The 22067-nt window shown below is 47.7% G+C and overlaps 1 protein-coding gene and 1 pseudogene across 1 annotated transcript; one reads left to right on the forward strand and one right to left on the reverse strand.

The window, feature by feature from the left end:
• Positions 1–2882: 2882 nt before the first annotated feature.
• LOC127313647 (GDSL esterase/lipase At4g01130) lies at positions 2883–4704 on the forward strand. Its single transcript, XM_051344128.2, has 5 exons — positions 2883–3236; positions 3331–3543; positions 3656–3807; positions 3922–4192; positions 4330–4704. The coding sequence occupies exons 1-5, from the start codon at positions 2987–2989 to the stop codon at positions 4584–4586; spliced, it is 1143 nt and encodes a 380-aa protein (XP_051200088.1). The 5' UTR covers positions 2883–2986; the 3' UTR covers positions 4587–4704.
• A 726-nt stretch (positions 4705–5430) lies between these two features.
• On the reverse strand, positions 5431–6063 carry LOC127313646 (histone H3.2-like; annotated as a pseudogene).
• Positions 6064–22067: the final 16004 nt, after the last annotated feature.

The raw sequence follows: 22067 nt of genomic DNA on the forward strand, positions 1-22067 counted from the left end.
CGGATGATAACCTGAAGGTGGACTTTTTAGGCATAGATGCATGCTGGATAGCGGTCTATGTACTTTGTCGTAATGCCCAATTAAATCTCACTATAGTCATCATAATATGTATGTGCATGGTCATGCCCTCTCTATTTATCAATTGCCCAACTGTAATTTGTTCACCCAACATGCTATTTATCTTATGGGAGAGACACCTCTAGTGAACTGTGGACCCCGGTCCAATTCTCTATACTGAAATACAATCTACTGCAATTGTTCCACTGTTTTCTGCAAACAATCATCATCCACACTATACATCTAATCCTTTGTTGCAGCAAGCCGGTGAGATTGACAACCTCGCTGTTTCGTTGGGGCAAAGTACTTTGGTTGTGTTGTGCAGGTTCCACGTTGGCGCCGGAATCCCTGGTGTTGCGCCGCACTACATCTCGCCGCCATCAACCTTCACGTGCTTCTTGACTCCTACTGGTTCGATAAACCTTGGTTTCTTACTGAGGGAAACTTGCCGTTGTACGCATCACACCTTCCTCTTGGGGTTCCCAACGGACGCGTGTCGAACGGAAAGACAATACGTCAACCACGCGCATCAATAGACAGCTCACAAGATCTAAACATGATGGCACAATAGGAGAAGACAACCATCTAGCTACTGCTATGGACCCGTAGTCCAAGGATGAACTACTCACGCATCAGTCCGGAGGCGGGCATGGTGATGTAGAGCCCTCCGGTGATGATTCCCCTCTCCGGCAGGGTGCCGGAGGAGATCTTCTGAACCCCCCGAGTTAGGGTTGACGGCGGCGGCGTCTCTGGAACTGTTCTGGTATTTTGGCTCTCGGTACTAGGATTTTCAGGGACGAAGGAATAAATAGGCGAAGGGGCAGCGTCGGGGGAGCCAGGGGGCTCCCTCCCCACGTCACGGCGCGGCAGTGGGGCCCCCCGTGCCGCCATATGGGGAGGGCCCCCTGCTGGCCTTCCTCGACTCCTCTTCGGTCTTCTAGAATACTTCGTGGAAAATAGGGCCGTGGGCTTTTGTTTCGTCCAATTCCGAGAATATTTGTAAAACAACTTTTCTGAAATCTAAAACAGCAGAAAACAGGAACTTGCACTGTGTCACCTTTTTAATAGGTTAGTCCCAGAAAATGCATAAAAATATTATAAAGTGTGAATAAAACATGTAGGTATTGTCATAAAACTAGCATGGAACATAAGAAATTATAGATACGTTGGAGACGTATCAGGAAGACATGCCATGTCCTCTGGAAGACATGTTGGCTGATAACATGGGCGCGCGTGACTGGAGCCTTTCCGATCTGTATAAATCTCCAACGGGAAGACCAAAACTCGTCGGTGGCTAGATCGAAGTGGTCGACATCCGGCAAAAAGATGACTTGGCGGAAGATCTCTAGGTCCAACCCTACATTATTAATAGGCCGAAGCTATCCGCCCACACGATGCTCGCCTTTGATCCATACTTGTAGACACTGGTTAGCGACGCTGCACTGTGCAACCGCATCGCGTAGGCCCTTGGCGAGGCTCCAACCATGGCAGAAGACGAGGGTCAGACAATCCCGACCGGTTCGACGATTCTCAGCCCCACCGTTGCCACTGGGCGACATCGTGTGCAGCCTACGGGCCTAGCCACCAAGCGTTCCAAGCAGTCGTCACGCGCCTTGAAGAGTCAGGGCCGCCAGCTTGAAGCCCTAACTCCGCCACCACAAGGGACGACCAGAGATCCCCGCCCCTTCAGGACCGGAGGTGCTGCCACCAGGATGAAGCCGGTGGGGGCGAATCGGCGGTGGAGGGGCCTTGCAGCTGTGGCTAGGATCATTCTACATCAACTAAGAGACGAGAGTATCGCGTTCAAAAGAAACGTGCGCCAGACATAAAATCGCGTTCAACCATGTGCGCCAAATAGGTTTTATGCCTAGCGTGGTCCAATAGCCTGTTCTGGCGTCCCCAGGACACCCCCAACCCACTGGACGTGTGGTGGATGCGCTGGACACGAGTCGTGGAAAACATGGCGGGTGACGGGCCACGCCTATCATACACAAAACCCCCATAGGCGGTTAGCTATTATTGATGGCGGCGATGGTTCCCACGTGTCACAGCCGCACTTTCCCGCCCTTTCTCCCATGCTTCCTGCCTCTGTTTTATGCCTCTTCTCCGGCTATTAAATATCGGTCACCGTTTCACGTTCCCTCTCACACCAGCCTACACCACCTCACCTACTACAAAGAATTGCCACCTGATTACCACGTATTCCATGTTTGACCGCAAACGGCGCACTCTGCTTGCCGCACTGCTGAACCGGTGCCGCCTAGCCTCCGTTCGGACGACGACTTTGATTTCGGCGAGTTCAACGAGGCGGGGACCATGTGCAACGCGGTAAAGGAAGAATAATGGGGTTTTAGTTTAAGTTAAGTTTAAGTTAAATTTCATTCAACTTTGAAAAAAAAAACTAAGTTGAATTTAGGGTTTTCTATAACGCTATGTGGGAGACGGGGATGTTCATCCCAAAAGCGATAAGCCGCACCAGCGCAGACCATGCGCTGTGTGACTGTGTCTGGCGTGTTTGTTGGACGTTGTTTTGGCTCGCTCGAGATGCTCTAAAGCTTTCGTATCAAGCCTAGAGATAATAATAATTCTTAATAATCTTCTGTGCTAACCATATAATTGGGACAAAAACCAAAATTGCGTTCTCACCCTGCTATAATCTGCAAAGCATGCATGTCATTTCCCTTTTCGAGAAACAGCCTGTCTGTCAGGGCAATCCAACTATGTGCATTCCAATCTCGATCCAGCTCAACTGTCGTCACAGTCCAAAAGAAGAAGAAACAAAATGAAAATGCAACCGAATATCCAGCCAGAGCCACTGCTGTATAAGCATGTCACGCCGCGCCCTCTTAGTTCTACGGCTCTACGCACACCACTGTTGTAATCTAAGCCCAGAGTGAGCTCGCCCGTGATTTTTCTCTCTCGCTCGGTGATGAGGATCGCGTCCTCGTGGCAGCTGCTCCTGCCGACGGCTGCCCTGGCGTGCTGCTGCTTATGCCTCGGCGCCGCGGCCAGCGAGAGGCGGTGCAAGTTCCCGGCCGTGTTCAACTTCGGCGACTCAAACTCCGACACCGGCGGCTTCTGGGCCGCCTTCCCGGCGCAGCCGCCACCGTTCGGCGTCACCTATTTCGGCAGGCCCACCGGTCGCGCCTCCGACGGCCGACTCGTCATCGACTTCATAGGTACATACCCGCCATTAATTGCCGCATGATCGAGCCTGTGGATTGATTGATTCTGACGAGAAGCTGGTGTGTGTATGATGTGTGGTTTTATCAGCTCAGGCCATCGGGCTGCCGTTGCTGAGCCCCTACCTGCAGTCCGTCGGCTCCGATTTCCGGCATGGCGCCAACTTCGCCACGTTGGCCTCGACGGCGCTGCTGCCCAACACGTCGGTCTTCGTCACCGGGATCAGCCCCTTCTCACTCGCCATCCAGCTCCGGCAGATGAAGGAATTCAGCCACAGAGTGATCGTCTCCGGTGGCAGTAGTGGTACACTTGAAATATTGCGAATCTTGAGCAAATAATGTGACCATGTTCTGAATTTTGTGATATTGTTGCTCAAATTAAGCAGAGGTGGATTATATGCTCGCTTGGTTTGCAGGACAGCTTCCCTCGCCAGATGTTTTCAGGAATTCTCTGTACACGATAGAGATTGGCCAGAATGATTTCACCTCCAACCTAGCATCCAAGGGAATTGAATATGTCAAGCAAACTCTTCCTTCAGTTGTCAGCCAGATCTCGGGGACAATACAGGTAATTTTGTGTACTAGATATGGTGGCCAGTGTAGCTTGAAATGATCACAAGAATTGCAGAATTTGGTGAACTCCATGAGTAGTTCATGTATGGCATCTACTTAACTGTTGTAGGACTTATACAGAATCGGGGCACGCAAATTCATGGTGTTTAACATGGCTCCAATTGGATGCTACCCAGCCTTCCTCGTAGAGCTTCCTCATAATGGCAATGATCTTGATGAGTATGGTTGTATGAAAACTTACAATAGCGCAGTTGTCTACTACAACGAACTCCTCAGCAACAGCTTGGCCAAGGATAGGAAGACGTTGCAGGATGCTTCAATCGTATACGTAGACAAATATTCCATCATGCTCGAGCTGTTCCAGCATCCAGAAGCTCATGGTAAGCTCCCTCAAATCTGTATTGTACGGAGTAATATAATTCATCAGTATGCTAGCCATATGGTTCACAGCCATACTTGACACTGCAAGTGTTCTAAGTTCTGAAACTCGTTTGGTGATGATGATGATGATATTCAGGGCTGAAGTACGCAACAAAGGCATGCTGCGGATACGGTGACGGAGCTTACAATTTTAACCCTTATCTCTATTGTGGTAACAGCAAGCTTGTTAACGGCCAACCTACAAGTGCGACGGCATGCCGAGACCCGCAGAACTACGTGAGCTGGGATGGGATCCATGCCACAGAAGCTGCAAACAATATCATGGCGTCTGCAGTGATGAGTGGCTCCTACTCATATCCGCAATCTGAACTTGTTAAACTTTGCCAGCCATAGCCTCATAGTCTGGCTGATCACAACAAGTTTAGGCAGACGGTGGTGCTAGAAAAAAAGTATGAGTGCTATCAGTTAGCAGCTGTGTAGAATTATGCAGGGAATATAATAACCTTTAAGTGTGTCCTGAATCCTGATACACAGGATCAATACATGATGTGCACTTGTCAGATTGGAAGTATCCAGGCGGCCAAAATCAAAAGAAAAATTTAGTTTGTTGCAACAATCGTCGGTTGCAAATTTCTGATGCACAAGAATCATTACTGTGAAGGGATCATTCACCAAGCATAACATTCACAGTCAAAGACAATTTATTTGCAAATTCGGAATTGAGGATAAAATATATCACTTCCATTGCAATTTTCAAACAAGTACTCAACACACGGCCATAGCATCGACTAGAGCCTTATAAGAACACGAACGCAGGTAGAACATAACAGGATGGAACAAATGACCCCTAGAACACGAACCCAAGTAGCACACGAAGGCAGTTGAACTTTGCCAGCCGTAGCCCCATAGGCTGGCTGATCAGTGATCACAACAAGTTTAGGCAGAGAGCCAGAGACGGTGGTGCTAGGAGAAAAGTATCCGTGCTATCAGTTAACAGCTGTGTAGAATTATGTAGGGAAAAGTGTGTCCTGAATCCTAATATACATGATCAGTACATGATGCGCACTTCCTAGATTCGGCCAATATCACCCAAAACTTCAGAAAGAAAATATTAGTTTGTGGTGTCGATTGTAAACTTCTGATGCCCAAGAATCATTACTATGAAGGGATCATTCAGCAGGCATAATAACATCCAATGACATATAATTAATTTGCGAGATCAAACTGAATTCAGAAATGAAGATAAAATATACCATTTCCATTGCAATCTTCAAACAAGTAGCCAGTAACACACGGCCATAGCATCGACACGAGCTTAATAAGAACACGAACGCAGGTAGAACAGAACAGGATGGAACAATCAATCAGCAAGGAACCATGAGGGCAGGAAGCAGAGCCTAGGCGCGCTCTCCACGGATGCGGCGAGCAAGCTGGATGTCCTTGGGCATGATGGTGACGCGCTTGGCGTGGATGGCGCACAGGTTGGTGTCCTCAAAGAGCCCGACGAGGTAGGCCTCGGCGGCCTCTTGCAGCGCGGAGACGGCGGAGCTCTGGAACCGGAGATCCGTCTTGAAGTCCTGCGCGATCTCCCGCACGAGGCGCTGGAAAGGGAGCTTGCGGATGAGCAGCTCCGTGTCTTCTGGTACTTGCGGATCTCGCGCAGCGCGACGGTGCCGGGGCGGAAGCGGTGGGGCTTCTTCACGCCGCCGGTGGCCGGGCCGGACTTCCGCGCGGCCTTGGTGGCGAGCTGCTTCCGCCCGTGGACTTGCGCGCCGTCTGCTTCGTGCGGGCCATTGGGAAGGTGGTCGGAGCTGGGGACGGGTGGCGTGGGCGGGCTGTGGAGTCTTCCTGGGAGATCGGAACGGCGGTGTGAGGATTTGGGGGCGACGGTGGATCGATTAAGTAGGGGTGGGAATTTAGAGGATGGCGCGCGGCTTCAAAATTTCGAGCGGAAACTTTTGACTTTTGGACGGACGTTGGCGCCAGGTCGAGGCGCGCGGGCCTGGTGAGAGCATCTCCACTCGTGCCCCCGTCGAGGCTCCCGGCGAGCGTTTTTTCCATCCGGACGGCGTAATTCGGTCCAGTCGCGCCCCCGGTTCCTCGTTTTCGTCCGGATTTGGCCCTTCATCCATCCGGCGAGCCCACGCCATTCCCGGCCCCCCCGGGGAGCGCTCGGGGACTCCGGACGAAACGAAAGCGCGCGAAACGTTCCCGCGCGTCTGGTGGCCCCAACTTGTCGGCGAGAGACACCGATCGTCGTCCTCATCGCATCGTCTTCCGCGCGCTGTAAAAGCCTGCCGCCGGTCAGCATTCGCCGGATGCGTAGCTTCCACGCGGCGAGTTAATGCCGTCGCCTCGGTTTCATGCGCGCCTACCGCTATTTATCGCCGAACTACCCCGGCTGCCCCGCATTCACCTCCTCGCTCGTCTTCCCCCAAATCATCCCCGAACTCGAAGGAACCAGCAATGGCGAACGACGGTGCGACCAACAACGGCTTCGGCCGCCGCTCTCTCCACCAATGGGAGGGGCGACTCCTGCACGCGGCGGGCTACCCTGCGCCGCCGGACTTCCGCGCGCCGGGAGGCTGGAGGCTGAGCGCAGGCGGCGTGCCGATCCCGCCGCCGCCAACGGGTGGCGGCGCACTCGAAACGGCGATCGAGGAGGTGCTCGCCACTCTCGATGACGAGCAGCGCGCGGATCCGCGCTTCTTCCCCGACAACCACGAAGCGTGGATCGCGTTCTTCCGGCGAAGGTACGAACGTGAACTCGCCGCTTACGACGGCCCTCCTCCTCCTCCGGCAAGGAACAACGCCGCCGGCCGCCGCCGATGGTGGAGCGCGCCCAACCGCACCCTCGAGAATGTGCTCGCGCACATCGAGGACGGGAACTCCTCGTCTCGGGGATGCCGCCGCCGGTGGCGGCTACCGTGTCGCGCCGGCACGGTAGTTCCTGGATACCGAGGAGGATGGCGCCGTCCTCTTCGTCGTCGGGATCGAGATCGGCGTCTAGGTCCGGCGGGTCGACGCCGGCCACCGTCAAGAAGGAGTGGCCGTCTCCGGCCACCGTGAAGAAGGAGCCGGCGTCTCCACCGCCGACCGCAGGGCGCAGCAGCGTCGCGCTCGTCATCCGCGACCAGCCCTCCTCGCCGCAACGCGGCGGAAGAGGAAGACGGCGAAGAATCAGGCCGCCGCGGCCGCCGCCAACCAGCTCGCCGAGGAGGAGGCGACGCGTGCGGCGGACGCCGCGGTGGCGGAGGCGATCGCCAGGTCGCTGAAGGACCTGGTGCCCGCCGACAACACCCTCCCCATCGACGCCGCGCTGGAGTGGTCTGTGCGCGACCGGGAGCGCCAGGAGGAGGAGCGAGCGGCGGATGTTGGATCTGGCCGCCGCGCGACAACTCGCCGCCGCGCCGCCGCACCGCCGTCCTCGCGGAACGCCGCGCCCAGGGAGGTGATCAAGCTCGAGGAGAGCAGCGACGACGACATCTACCGGCCGTCGCCTCCACGCGCCGGCGACGCTGGCCAGGGCACGAGCCGCTGGTACGAGGCGCCGCCGCCCCAGGACGACGCCGGCTCCAGCGACGACGACGACGGCGGCGACTACACGACCTTCTACCGCCATTTCGGCATGTAGGAGGCCGCTTTTAGTTTTAGTATTAGTTTGCCAATCGCCGAATTCAAATATATGTACGAATTCGGCCTATTTATGTACGAACTCGCCTCTATATGTTAAATATCATTAAATTTCGCTTATGTTTGAACGAATTCGCCTATTTTGTCTGAATTCGTCGTATTACGTTGCATCCATCCTGGGCTCGCGGCTGGGAAAATGGGCCTCCCCACGCCAAATCTTCCTCCAGTCCGGACGAAAATTTCGCCGGATTTGGGCGTGGGGAGCCCAAACGAGTGGGGATGCTCTGAGCCGTTGGAACCGTACTGCGGTAGTGGTATGCAGGTATGAAAACTATTTATATGGTTCTTTTTTGAGCCATCGTATATTTTATTGGTAGAAAAATTAAGTTACATGAGCCAATAAACTTGAAAACTGAAAGACAGATAATGAGAGTTTTCTAAAGCTTTGCAGATAAAACTCTAAAAGACAGAAAAAATACATAATCATCCCTAACCTTCCTTGCATTCCCCAAAACTAGCGACCGCCACCAAACTCCAACGCTGCCTAGGCACACATTCGAAGAGACGCTGAGACTCCACCATTGCGAGATTTGAAGAAGCATCATTCGCCAATGGTAGTTGTTTATGCCTTTGGATTGGGTCAACTTGAATTCAATCGGACTATGCACAAATGATGTACTTTGCTTTAAAGCACGATGTTGTGTTAAAAAGTTAAAACATATCGAAGATTTTTTTGTAGGGACAATAATATTTTAGTGAAGAATTATTTTATCTAATTACTACCGTGTTCGAGATATCTATGATTGGAGAGCTGGGTCATTTGCCTTTGAAATCGAGCAATTGATGAGAGGAGTAACTTTCAAACAATCAAGCTAAATACACGGAAGACATGCTCAAGAGATTAAGTATGGCGGTTGTTAATGCGGCAAAGACTTCTATGCTACCCAATTACCAACTTGATCTCGATCACAATGGTAAACCATGGATCAAAAGATATATTGTTTTATGATTGGATCTCTACTTTAGCTTTGTGCATCTAAAGCACATATTATATTGGGTATTTGGGTATGTATGCAAGATCTCAATAAGTTCTTTAGAAGGTCCACTTAGTGGCGATTATGGGAGTTCTCAAACATTTGCTTTGTAGCGCAACCTTTGATCTATGGTTACCCATGAGTTTAAGCTTGAAGCTAATGAGTACTCAGATTTTGATTGGTCGGATATAAGGTGGGTCGCAAGTCTATATCCGGTGCATGCCAATTCCCGGGAAGGTCGCTGGTCTTGAAAGGAGCAAAATTGTGTGTCAGTCTCCACCATGAGGCCGAGTACATCGCGGTAATAAGTTTTGTTTGGCTCAAATTGATACAGATGAGGCAAAATATGATGAATCACGTTGTCACTTATGACAAAGTGATTCCATGTGTCAATGTGTCAATGAGATTTCTACCAACAAGACCGCTAGCAACCATGTGCAAATAGCAAGAGGAAGCATATTAAGATCTGTGATCACTTTATTCGTGAGTATGTAGCCCATTGTGACATTAAGCACTCACATGTTGGAATCGGGAAGTAAGTTTCCTATATCTTCCCCAAGCCATTGAAGAAGCAATATTTTGAGGCTTAAGCCATTAGCTAAATCTCACTGACTCAAGTAACCTATTTCTATTATGATTTCAACATGTGGCGTGGGCTAAGGCTCATTACGAAAGATGGTTCCTATTCAACAACAGTGAACATGCAACATGACTAATAAATTATGCTCGAAAAAATGTTATTTATGCAAAGATGATTTGAGAAGCAAGCCGAATGAGCTCATATTTCGTCTGAAACAGATAAGCAACTGGGCATAGCAACTCGGTTGATCTAACAAATTGTAGTATCGATGTGCTCAATGAAGATCGCGAGAATACTCAAGGTTCCCTCGAAATAAATAAAAAATACTCGTGGTGAGAATTGTTCCCATTCAACAACAGCGAACGTGACTGCTTGGCTAGCTGATAAAATTAAGCAAAAGTAACTAATGTTTTCTTTGTTATAGGCTTTTTGTATATTGTTTGTAAGAATGTCTGCATATTTACCCTATTTTCACTTAGTCTCGTGATATTATATAACCAAATAACCAAACAAATAACCTATTTATATTATTATTTTCACATGTGGCTTTGGCTAAGGCTCATTAAAGAATATGATTCCTGTTCAATAACAGTGATGGTGCAACTTGGCTGATAAATTATGATCAAACAACATTTTACTTCTGCAAAGAGGATTTGAGTAGCAAGTTGGGTGCGTTCAGATTTCGTCCTAATCAGATAAGAAATCGGTGCGATTTCGTCCTAATCAGATAAGAAATCGGTGCATAGCAACACAACTAATCTAACTAAGTGCGCTGCTTGGTGGTGAGTGTAGATGGATTAGTTGATTGGTTGCTGGTTTTTCTTTTCGTTGTTGTTTCCCATGGTGTTCTCCTCCCATGTATAGTCAGAAGCCTAGATCCCCATTGTTGTCGCCGGTCTGCTCATCTTCCGTATTCACCGGGTTTGGTGGGTTTATTTTTTTCTTAGGGAAGAAAATTGCCAAGAGTGAGAGGAAGAGAGAAACATTTGGCATGCTGTTGTTTCTAGTTGCGACAATGTCATGGCTCGATCTCGCGCACGAACTGTCCTTAGTTTGGTGAATCCACAATTGTTACATTATTTTTGATACGAAGTTGGTGGTGGACATGAGACCATGATGGGATGAAGTCTTCCAAGTTTGTGGCAATACTAATTTTTGAGTAATTCTCACCGCGGCAACTACAGTTATGGTGAGTGCTCCAATTTTCATTACCCTTTGTAATATAAATTTTGGACCTTTTTTCAAATGATTTTTAAGGGACATGCGACTGTAGACTAATCAAAATGTCTCGTGCAAGTCTGTCCGCAGTCGCACACTCTCGGATAGAACACACGGATCGCGATCTGCGTGCTGGCCAGAAATCAAGATCCCTGACCTCCAGAAGCTAGGACTTCTCAAATAAATTGATTAATTCCAGAATATAAATATGAATACACCTTAACATGTGAAACTAGAACATACTTGATATAGTAAGCAACACATGAATAATAAAAGTGCATATAGTACAACAACTATGCTAAACAAATCGAATTATGTCGCACATGCCGAGCGGTTGAAGATGAAGTAGATGCCAGTGTAGCAGTGATATTGTTGACGACAATGTTGGTGAAGAGGGTTCAAAGTAGACGATGATAGAGATGGCGATACGCGACACCGCTCAACTTGTACGGTAGACAATCCGTGATGAAGAGCTTGAGAAGTCGTGCAAAGCTATTCCTAAAAACCTAATTTGGCTTCTTTTGTAAAGGATCACAAAGACGAGTGGTTCCGGAGACCTGCTCTTCAAGTAGGATGGAGTAGGCTACGATGGTTGGCAAAATCCTAACTCGTGTATCAGAAGTTTCGGCGGTAGTCGAGCAAGAGTTTATATAGGCTCACGAAAATCCATGCAACGTAGGCCACGCCCGGGTCGCATCTTTGGACTCGGTTACATATAGCCCACGATCCGGAAGAGAACCAAAACGACTAACTATGACGCTTATGTCTAAGACTACGTTTTCCTTAACAACAACAACAACAACAACAACAACAACAACAAAAAGTCTCATTTGAGGCTCAATCCACTCAACACGGGCACGAAGCGACACAACGTGTCGAGTCGAGTCGAGACGAGCGAGTGAGGAGAAACGCATGTCCCGCTCCTCATCTCATGCACTTACTAGTGGTGGAACAACCCACTTTATAAGATGGTCTAACTTCCTCCCAACTTCCAATGTGAGACTAAGAGAATCTCCACTCGTGACCCTCATACGGCGTCCGGCGCCTGAGCATATGGGGGGTGCCGGCGGGTAACGCCTAAATAGGGGGGCACCGGCGCTCAGCCGCATCCCCAAACGCCCAACCCCAACTTTCAAACTAAAAAACATAGGAATGAATCGCCCATCAAAGAGTGTTCGCGCCCACAAAACGATCAATGTCTTAACAAACACATCGTCGCAAATCGCAAGTCTCGACGAACACATCGTCGCAAATCGCATAATATCAATGTCTAGTGTAACAAAAAAAGGCACGCAGGCCGGCCGGCATTACATAGTCGCGGGAATCACCGAGTGATTTCCTCCACCTGGGAATAGGGGATGATGGTCGGCGTCGGTGGTTTAGCGGTCGGCGATGGCGGTGTGGCGGTAGATGGGGACGCATCGGTGGCCGGTGGAGTAGTAGCTGTCACATGAGTTGCGGTGCTAGGTTGGGGCGCGGGTGCAGCTCGACTCTCAGCTAAGATCGTGGCGCGCTGCTCGGCGCACCACGCCTCGACGTTGTCGTCCGTTCCACTGGTGTCGACTAGCAAGATCATCAGGTCCTCCTTCCTCTTATTGACGACGATGTTGGCCTTGATCAGGTCGAGCTTGATGTCCTACCTCTCCATGACCAACACCCATCTTGCCGACGCCACCTCCTCCGCTGAAGAGGGTGCGCTGGAGCTCAGGCGATCCAACCAGCATGTCCAGGTCGCCAGCGGTGAAGGTGTTTGGGGCGGCGAAGGTGTTGGGGTTGAACCCACCGAGTGGGTCGTCATTGTGGCCGCTCACCGAGAAGCAGGATAGGTGGGGTGGGTTACCTTGGGCGTCATGGAACAACGGCGATGCGGTGGACGGTGATGATGAAGAGACGATTCCTTGATTGACGCTCCACGCTGACGGGGACGAACGGATGCGCAGGCATAGTGGGCGTTGATACGTCCAAAACGTATCTACTTTCCCGAACACTTTTGCTATTGTTTTGCCTCTAATTTGTGTATTTTGGATACAACTAACATGGACTAACGATGTTTTCAGCAGAATTGCCCTGGTGTCCTATTTTTGTGCAGAAACTCAACTTTCAGGAAAATCCCCGGAAATAATCGCAATGGGCCTATTTTCATAGAAGATTGACGGAGCCAGAAGACGAGATGGAGGGGGGCCACGAGGCGCCCACCCCACAAGGCAGCGCGGTGGGCCCCTGGGCCACGCCGTCCTATGGTGGCGGCGCCTCGGCCAGCCTCCGACGCCCCTCTTTCGACTACTTAAGGCTTTCGACCTAAAAACGCACGGGGGTTAGACGAAATTGCCAGAAGACATCCAGAACTCCGCCGCCATCGCGAAACTCCGTCTCGGGACCAGAAACTCCGTTCTGGCACTCCGCCGGAACGGGGAATTGGAGGAGATCATCGCCATCATCACCACCAACGCCTCTCCATCAACCAGCCATGCTTCCCCCATCCATGTGTGAGTAATTCCCCCGCTGTAGGCTGAAGGGGATGGTAGGAATTGGATGAGATTGGTTATGTAATAGCATAAGATTGTTAGGGCATAGTGCCTAGTATCCGTAGTTGGTACGTTTATGATATTGTTGCAACTTGTTATGCTTAATGCTTGTCACTAGGGCCCGAGTGCCATGATCTCAGATCTGAACATGTTATCAATTCATGATAATATTCATTGCTTTATGATCTTACCTGCAAGTTGTATACACATATTGCTGTCCGGAACCCGAGGCCCCAAAGTGACAGAAATTGGGACAACCGGAGGGGAAGGCGGTGATATGAGGATCACATGTGTTCATGGAGTGTTAATGCTTTGCTCCGGTGCTCTATTAAAAGGAGTACCTTAATTACTAGTAGTTTTCCTAGAGGCCCGACTGCCACCGGCTGGTAGGACAAAAGATGTTGTGCAAGTTTCTCATTGCGAGCACGTACGACTATATACGGAACACATGCCTATGGTTGTTTAGTACTTGGATATTGTTTTATTACTATCTGCAAATGTCCTGCCTTGATTGTAACATGAGTTCTCTTATCCATGCAGCGCCCGTTCATCCATCCCTGTGCCTACAGTATTTTAATCCTGTTGTTTACTATAATCACTACTGTTGTCTTTGTTACACTGCTGCTGATATTTCACTACTACTACTATAAAACTGTTGCTACTGATAAACTCTTGCGAGCAAGTCTGTTTCCAGGTGCAGCTGAATTGACAACTCCGCTGTTAAGGCTTACAAATATTCTTTGGCTCCCCTTGTGTCGAATCAATAAATTGGGTTTTACTTCCCTCGAAGACTGTTGCGATCCCCTATACTTGTGGGTCATCAAGACTATTTTCTGGTGCCGTTGCCGGGGAGCATAGCTTTATTTGCAAGTTCACTTGGATTGATATTGTTCGCTGCAAATTCTCCATAATGGGTAAACCTCGCGATACTAAAGTCGCCATATTACCATCCACTACAAGAAAATGTACAACTCTGAGTACCTCTGCTGCTCTTGATTCACCATCTGTGATAAGTCAACTTGTTTCACCACCACAAGCTTCACATGCTGGTAATTCTGCTAAATCTGAAAATTCTTCTTATAATTTTAATGATGCTTCTACTGTGCTTGATGATGGTGGTTCGTTAGGACCTTTTCTAGATGCTACAATTGCTAGGTCCAGACAAATTGAAAATGCTGAAATTCCTAATGAAAATACTGTTACACCTGTTAATTCACCTGAGTCTGTTGAATACTCTAGTGATGATCCTGATGAATATTATGTGGAACTTGACGATGATTTTATTGATAAATGCAATGCTACTACTGGTACAAGTAATATTAAAAAGCTTCTTGCACAACATACTGTTAGATATAAACTGTCTCCTGATCCTAAATTTGCCACATCTCCTATAAACATTAAGGATAAAGATTATGATTTTTCTCTTGATTTATCTCATATATCTATTGTTGAGAAAACACCTTTTTGTGGTACTGAAAAAGAAAGTGTTGTAGAACACATGAATGAGCTTTCTACTTTGAGTAGCTTGTTTTCTGATGATATCAAGAAGCGTACTTATTTTGTTGCTAAAATTTTTCCTTTCTCATTAAAGGATGATGCTAAAACTTGGTATAATAGTTTGCCGCCTGATTCTATTGATAGTCCAAGTGGTTTGCTTGATGTTTTCTTTCGGAAATACTTTCCTGCTAGTGCTCAACATATTGCTTTGCAGAAAATTTATAGTTTTGACCAGGAAGATGGAGAGAAATTGCCTGAAGCTTGGGCAAGGTTTTGCTCTCTTATCAGAGCTCGACCTGGACATGATCTGGAAAAGCATGATTTACTTGATATATTTTATAGTGGACTAACCATTGAGTCTAGGGCATACCTGGATAGTTGTGCTGGTTGTGTTTTCAGGAAAAGAACTCCGCATTTAAGTCAAGAATTATTGGCTAGAATAGGACGAAATCATGATGATTGGACTACACCTGAACCAATCCCAACGCCAATATTGAAGAAGAGGGGTATGATTAAATTAAATGATGAAGATATGAGGGAAGCCAAGAAATCTCTTAAGGAGAAAGGTATTAAATCTGAAGATGTGAAGAATTTACCTCCCATAGAAGATTTATGTAAGATAACTCCCCCTTCATCCATGATTGAGGTACATTCTCTTCAACGCTTTAGTAGGGAAGATATTCCGTATTCAAAACCACCTGATCAATGTTTAGATGAGTTTGATAATTATATTGTTAAGCAAGATAATTTTAATATGAGAGTAGAGAATCATTTAATGGAAAATTCTCACGCTATTAGTAAATTGCATGATATTGTGGAGAGAACCTCCAATGATGTTAAGATGCTTGTTAAACATTTTCATATGGTTCAAACTCAAATTGATCAACTCACTAAAGTGCAAAATAACTTGTTAAAAAATAGTTCTAAAGAAAAACATGCTTATGAAGTAACAACTAGGGGCGGTGTTTCTATTCAGGATCATCTATATCCTAAAGGGCATCCCAAAAGAGTTGAACAAGACTCTCAACGAACTGAAATTAGTGCCCCTTCTAAGAAAAAGAAGAAGAAACATAAAGCTGTTGTAGAATCCTCTGAGCCCGTTAATGATCCTAATAGTATTTCTATTTCTGATGCTGAAACTGAAAGTGGTAATGAACATGATAAAGATAATGATAAGAATGATGCTTCTGATAAAGAAGAGGTTGAAGATGAACCTGAAAAGCATGCTAAAAATAAAAAGTATACTAAAGAAGATTTCATTGCTAAGAAACATGGTAATGAAAGAGAACCTTGGGTTCAAAAGCAAATGCCTTTTCATTCTAAGAAACTAAAATCAAAAGAAGAAGAACACTATAATAAATTTTGTGATTGGATGAAACCTTTGTTTCTGCAAATCCCTTTGACTGATGCTATTAAATTGCCTCCTTATTCAAAGTATATGAAAGATATTGTCTCTAACAAAAGGAAAATTCCTAATGAGGAGATTTCCACTATGCTTGCTAATTATTCTTTCAATGGCAAAGTTCCAAAGAAGCTGGGAGACCCAGGTATACCGACTATCCCTTGTTCCATCAAGAATAATTATGTTAGAACTGCTCTATGTGATTTGGGAGCAGGAGTTAGTGTTATGCCTTTTTCCCTTTACAAGAGACTTTATTTAGATAAGTTGATACCAACTGATATATCTTTGCAAATGGCTGATAAATCTACTGCTATTCCTGTTGGTTTATGTGAGGATGTTCCTGTTCAAGTTAGTAATAATTGCTTAATATTAACTGATTTTGTTGTGTTGGAAATGCCTGAAGATGATAATATGTCTATTATTCTTGGAAGACCTTTTCTTAACACTGCGGGGGCTGTTATTGATTGCAATAAAGGAAAGGTTACTTTCAATGTTGATGACAAGGAGCATACTGTTTATTTTCCCAAGAGGATTGATAAAGTATGTGGAGTTAATACAATTTCTAATGTGAGAACTATCAAAGTGGGAGTTATTGATTGTACTATATATGAGCCTAAAGAAGGATATCAAAATATTATGATTGGATCCATATCAATTCAATACAAGGTAACATGATTGATTTGAGGTTTATTTCTTCTTATGTCATGTAAAATTTATTTGGTGGCAAGACTTGATCAACCTTGTTAACAAGTACATTTTATATGCATGGAAGAGCTAAACAACATTTCTTTCTTCCTCCACTTGTTTTACTTGCTGTAGTACCACTTGTTTTGCAAGGTGCTTTAGTTGTTTAGAGGTTTGAAAATCTTTCTCTGCCCTGTAATAATAATTTCAACACCCAAAAATGTGCATTTTTCAAAGTTTTCGAAAATTTACAAAAATTATACCGTTGGTCTTATTTTTCGAAAAGCAACCTGGGAATGCCTGGGGCTGACCAGGCTGCTCCCCATGTGCCAGCGCGGCCAAGGAGGGGGGTGATACGTCCATTTTGCATCACTATTTTATATCATAATTTATTGTTATTCATTGATATATTTCATATTTAGAAGTGATACTTATGTTATTTCATCTATTTTGCATGTTTCATGATTATTGGAGGATCGCGCACCGGAGTCAGGATTCTGCTGGAAAAAGCGCCGTCAGAATGAAATATTTCAGAAGATCAACAATTGACGGAAATTATATGAAAAATCCTATTTTTCCAGAAGACGAAGGGAGCCAGAAGGAGGATCCGAGGAGGGCCGCCATGGGCCCCCCTCATAGGCCGGCGCGGGCCCATGCCTGGCCGCGCCGCCATGTGGGGAGGGGGACCACAGCCCCCTCTGGACTCCTCTCCTTCGCGTACTTCTTCGTCCCGAAAACCTAAGCTCCAGAGGATAGTCGCGAAGAGTCACAGCCGCCTCTGCGGGGCGGAAAACACCAGAGAGAAAAGAGCTCTCCGGCAGGCTGAAATCTGCCGGGGGAATTCCCTCCCGGAGGGGGAAATCGACGCCATCGTCACCGTCATCGAGCTGGACATGATCTCCATCATCATCACCATCATCTTCATCATCATCACCGCCGTCTCCACCGCTGCACATCGTCACCGCTGTAACAATTTGGGTTGGATCTTGATTGTTTGATAGGGGAAACTCTCCCGGTATTGATTTCTACTTGTTATTGATGCTATTGAGTGAAACCATTGAACCAAGGTTTATGTTCAGATTGTTATTCATCATCATATCACCTCTGATCATGTTCCATATGATGTCTCGTGAGTAGTTCGTTTAGTTCTTGAGGACATGGGTGAAGTCTAAATATTAGTAGTGAATTATGGTTGAGTAATATTCAATGTTATGATATTTAAGTTGTGGTGTTATTCTTCTAGTGGTGTCATGTGAACGTCGACTACATGATACTTCACCTTTATGGGCCTAGGGGAATACATCTTGTACTCGTTTGCCAATTGCGGGGTTGCCGGAGTGACAGAAACTTAAACCCCCGTTGGTATATCGATGCAGGAGGGATAGCAGGATCTCGGAGTGTAAGGATGTGGTTAGATTTATCTTAATTACTTTCTTGTAGTTGCAGATGCTTGCAAGGAGTATAATCACAAGTATGTATTAGTCCTAGAAAGGGCCGTGCATTAGCATAGGTTCACTCACACAACACTTATCAAAACAATGAAGATTAATCAGTTGTATGAAGCAAAAGCACTAGACTAAATTCCCGTGTGTCCTCAAGAACGTTTGGTCATTATAAGTAAACAAACCGGCTTGTCCTTTGTGCTAAAAAGGATTGGGCCACTCGCTGCAATTATTCCTCTCGTACTTTACTTACTCGTACTTTATTCATCTACTACATCAAAACCCCCTGAATACTTGTCTATGAGCATTTACAGTGAATCCTTCATCGAAACTGCTTGTCAACACCTTCTGCTCCTCGTTGGGATCGACATTCTTACTTATCGAAAATACTACGATACACCCCTATACTTGTGGGTCATCAAGACTATTTTCTGGCGCCATTGCCGGGGAGTGAAGCGCTATTGGTAAGTGGAATTGGTAAGGGAAACTTTTACTGTTAGTGCTGATTTTATTCATGCCTGCTGCTATAATTCATTATGGAGAGATCTTCTCTTGAATTTTTATTTGGAAAATCTACTACTACTGCAAAGGTAGTGGATGAGGCGCCAGATGAGGAATATGTTCCATACAAAATACCTATGAAAATTATTGAACGTGTGTTATCACCAGAATTTGACCGAGTCAAAGGTGGGCCGCGATCAAGATGGGCTTGAAGAGTATACATGGAAGAAATACGTGAATCGGCCTGTTATGCAAAGTTTGGGCTAGTTTGCCCGTGTATCTGTAATATAGTAGGATACGTGTTGGTTAGTTAGAGTTTGTCTCGTGCACGGTTGGGATTATTCCCACGTTAGAAAGTCTACGGACTATAAATATGTATCTAGGGTTTATGAAATAAATAACAATCACGTTCACCACAAACCAATCCAGGCGCATCGCCAACTCCCTTGTCTCGAGGGTTTCTTCCGGGTAAGCATCATGCTGCCTAGATCGCATCTTGCGATCTAGGCAGTACAAGTTTATTCGTCGTTCATGCGTTGCTCGTACTGAAGCCTTTTTGATGGCGAGCAACGTAGTTATCTTAGATGTGTTAAGGTTAGCATTGTTCTTCGTATCATATGCTATCGTCGTGCAACCCTTAGACATCTAGCCGCCCTTACGCCTTTCTTAGGCGTAGGGGTGGCACCCCACTTGTTCATTATTTAGTAGATCCGATCCGTTATGGTTGCTCCTTGTTCTTCAAGGATTAGTTTAATATCTGCATAGTTAGGCCTTACAAAGGGTTGGAGGATCCAGCGGCGCGTAGGGTGTAGTTTGCTAGCCCTAGACAGGATGTTCCGGGGATCAACCTCGTGTTGGTTTTTAGGCCTTGTCTAGGATCGGCTTACGATCACCGTGCGTGGCCGCGAGGCCCAATCACGAGTAGGACGTTCCGATTATGCGGTGAAAACCCTAAATCGTCGTAGATCGTTTTAGCTTTATCTTGATCAAGCAGGACCACCATATATTCGTACACCTCGTGCAAATCATGGGTGGATCGGCTCTTTGAGCCGATTCACAGGACAACCTGAGAGCCGATCGAGGCTCGTATTTAATGTTTACGTGTATGCCATGCAGGAAACTAAGCGAGGCATCTCCATCACCTTCCTGACCAGGTATAGGTCAGGTGGCACGCCCTTGCACCAGCATCGGACGTGCGTGCCGGAGTCTTTGCGGGCCGTCGCTCGGAGGGACCAGGGCCAGCCGCAGCCCTAAGTTGCTCCCGGCTCTCCTGTGTTGCCCGTCGCTGCTCGCCGGTGGGTTTCTGACCGCAACACATTCTGGCACGCCCGGTGGGACAGCCTTCGACATCAACCACATCGCCATCTACATCTGAGATGGCGGACGGCACTCCAGTCATGTACGAGGATCTGATCGAGGAGCTCAAGAAGAAGTATGACGAGGTCAAAGCGATCCTCGAAGCCGACCTCATCGGCTCTTTTCACAGAACCCGTTCACATGGCATCAGGTGGAAAGGGTTCTCACCTGAAGGTGCGCTCGATGGAGTGGACCTGTCCGCCCCATCTGAGGAACGCACCAGGTCCCTGCGTCAGGAGATTAACTTCATGGTAGCTCATTTGCTACACCGCCACTCTGAGAACCTGGTGAACACTTTGGAGCGTGTTGCTCTTCGAGTGATCCAGGAGATCATGAGGCACCAGTACTCTCCGTCAGGACCAGCTCTCGGGACATACCAAGGAGAGATGCCACTCCAGTCCCGTCCACCGCTGTCATTCGCGTTGGCAGCACCAGAATTGCCGAATTCACCGGCATTCGTCATCTACAAGATCGGTGGTGACCCTAGTGACTACCAGTTCTTGCACGAGGCGCCTAAGGAGATCCCTCACGGATACACGTGCACATACGTGCCAGACTACGGTAACTGGGCGCTCACAAACCAGGCCGCAACAGCAGGGACTTCTGGAAAAGCAGGAGGAACTTCAGCAACAGATCTTGAGAAGCAGACGTGGCTAGCTAAGTATGCCACTCCGACAAACCTCCAGAGCTCAGCTCCTGCAGTTGGCTCAGAGCTGGAAAAGCAAGCATGGCTGGCTAAGTATGCCACTCCGGCGAATCTTCAGAGTTCGACTCCTGCAGCCAGCACCGCGGATCAAATCAGTACGATCCTGAGAGACCAGTTCGGCATGGTGCCGAAAAGGAGGACAATCGGCTATTCCAAGCCGTACCCCAACGAGTACGAGTTGATCCCGCTACCACCCAAATATCGGCTCCCTGATTTCTCCAAGTTCAATGGATCAGATGGTTCCAGCTCCATCGAGCATGTGAGCCGATATTTGGCACAGCTGGGCACGATCTCAGCAGCAGATGAGCTACGTGTGAGGTTCTTCGCACAGTCCCTCACAGGATCGGCTTTCGGGTGGTACACATCGCTGCCACCAGACTCGATCCGGACTTGGAAGCAGTTGGAAGAACAGTTCTACATGCAGTATCACTCAGAGGCTTCCGAGGCCGGCATTGCCGATCTAGCTCAAATACGTCAGAAGCGCGGGGAAACTGTGGCAGAATACGTCCAGCGCTTCAGAAATCTTAGGAACCGATGTTATTCGGCTCGTGTGACTGAAAAAGAAGCAGTCGAGTTGGCAGTAGTGGGCCTTGCATCACAAATCAAGGATATGGCCTCCCAAGCAGACTACCCTTCACTGGCGCACATGGTTCAGAAACTGTCGTTATATGAACAACGCCACCCGGACATGTACCAGGACAAATTCAAGCGTGCGGTAGTCCTGGTTGAGGCAGATGAAGACGAAGGCTCTGCGGGAGATCAAGAAGTAGCAGTGGCTGAATGGACTCGGGGGGCAACCCCCGTGTCCTGCAAATGGGTTAAGCCACCAGGTCCGCCCAGAGGGTTTGATTTTGACGTGACTAAAACCGAGCAAATCTTCGACCTCTTACTCAAGGAGAAGCAGTTGAAGTTACCCGAAGGCCTCAAAATCCCCACGGTACAGGAGCTGAACGGAAAGCCATACTGCAAATGGCATAACTCGTTCTCCCATGCCACCAATGACTGCAGGGTGTGGCGTCAGCAGATCCAAATGGCGATAGAACAAGGACGTCTGATTTTCAACCAGTACGCCATGAAGGTCGACACCCACCCCTTCCCCGCCGTTAACATGGTGGAGTGCACTTACCCTGAAGGTTGCCAGCCAGGATTCTCGTTCAACATCAACATGGTAGGACCTGGACACCACTCTGGCAAGGATGGAGACGAGGGCAGCTGCTCTCGTAGCAAGGACACAGAGGAGGCCGCTCCACGCGATCGGCTCCGGCACGATGGCAAGCGCTATATCACAGAGGGAGA

The sequence above is a fragment of the Lolium perenne genome, chromosome 7 (genome assembly GCF_019359855.2).
Source record: "Lolium perenne isolate Kyuss_39 chromosome 7, Kyuss_2.0, whole genome shotgun sequence".
NCBI classification, from domain to species: domain Eukaryota; kingdom Viridiplantae; phylum Streptophyta; class Magnoliopsida; order Poales; family Poaceae; genus Lolium; species Lolium perenne.

Excerpts from the sequence above, each read along its gene's own strand:
- LOC127313647 (XM_051344128.2), top strand. The coding sequence starts at position 2,987 with ATGAGGATCGCGTCCTCGTGGCAGCTGCTCCTGCCGACGGCTGCCCTG. Across the intron at positions 3,544-3,655 it reads CGTCTCCGGTGGCAGTAGTG|GACAGCTTCCCTCGCCAGAT; the intron begins GTACACTTGAAA and ends CTTGGTTTGCAG. Across the intron at positions 3,808-3,921 it reads AGATCTCGGGGACAATACAG|GACTTATACAGAATCGGGGC; the intron begins GTAATTTTGTGT and ends TAACTGTTGTAG.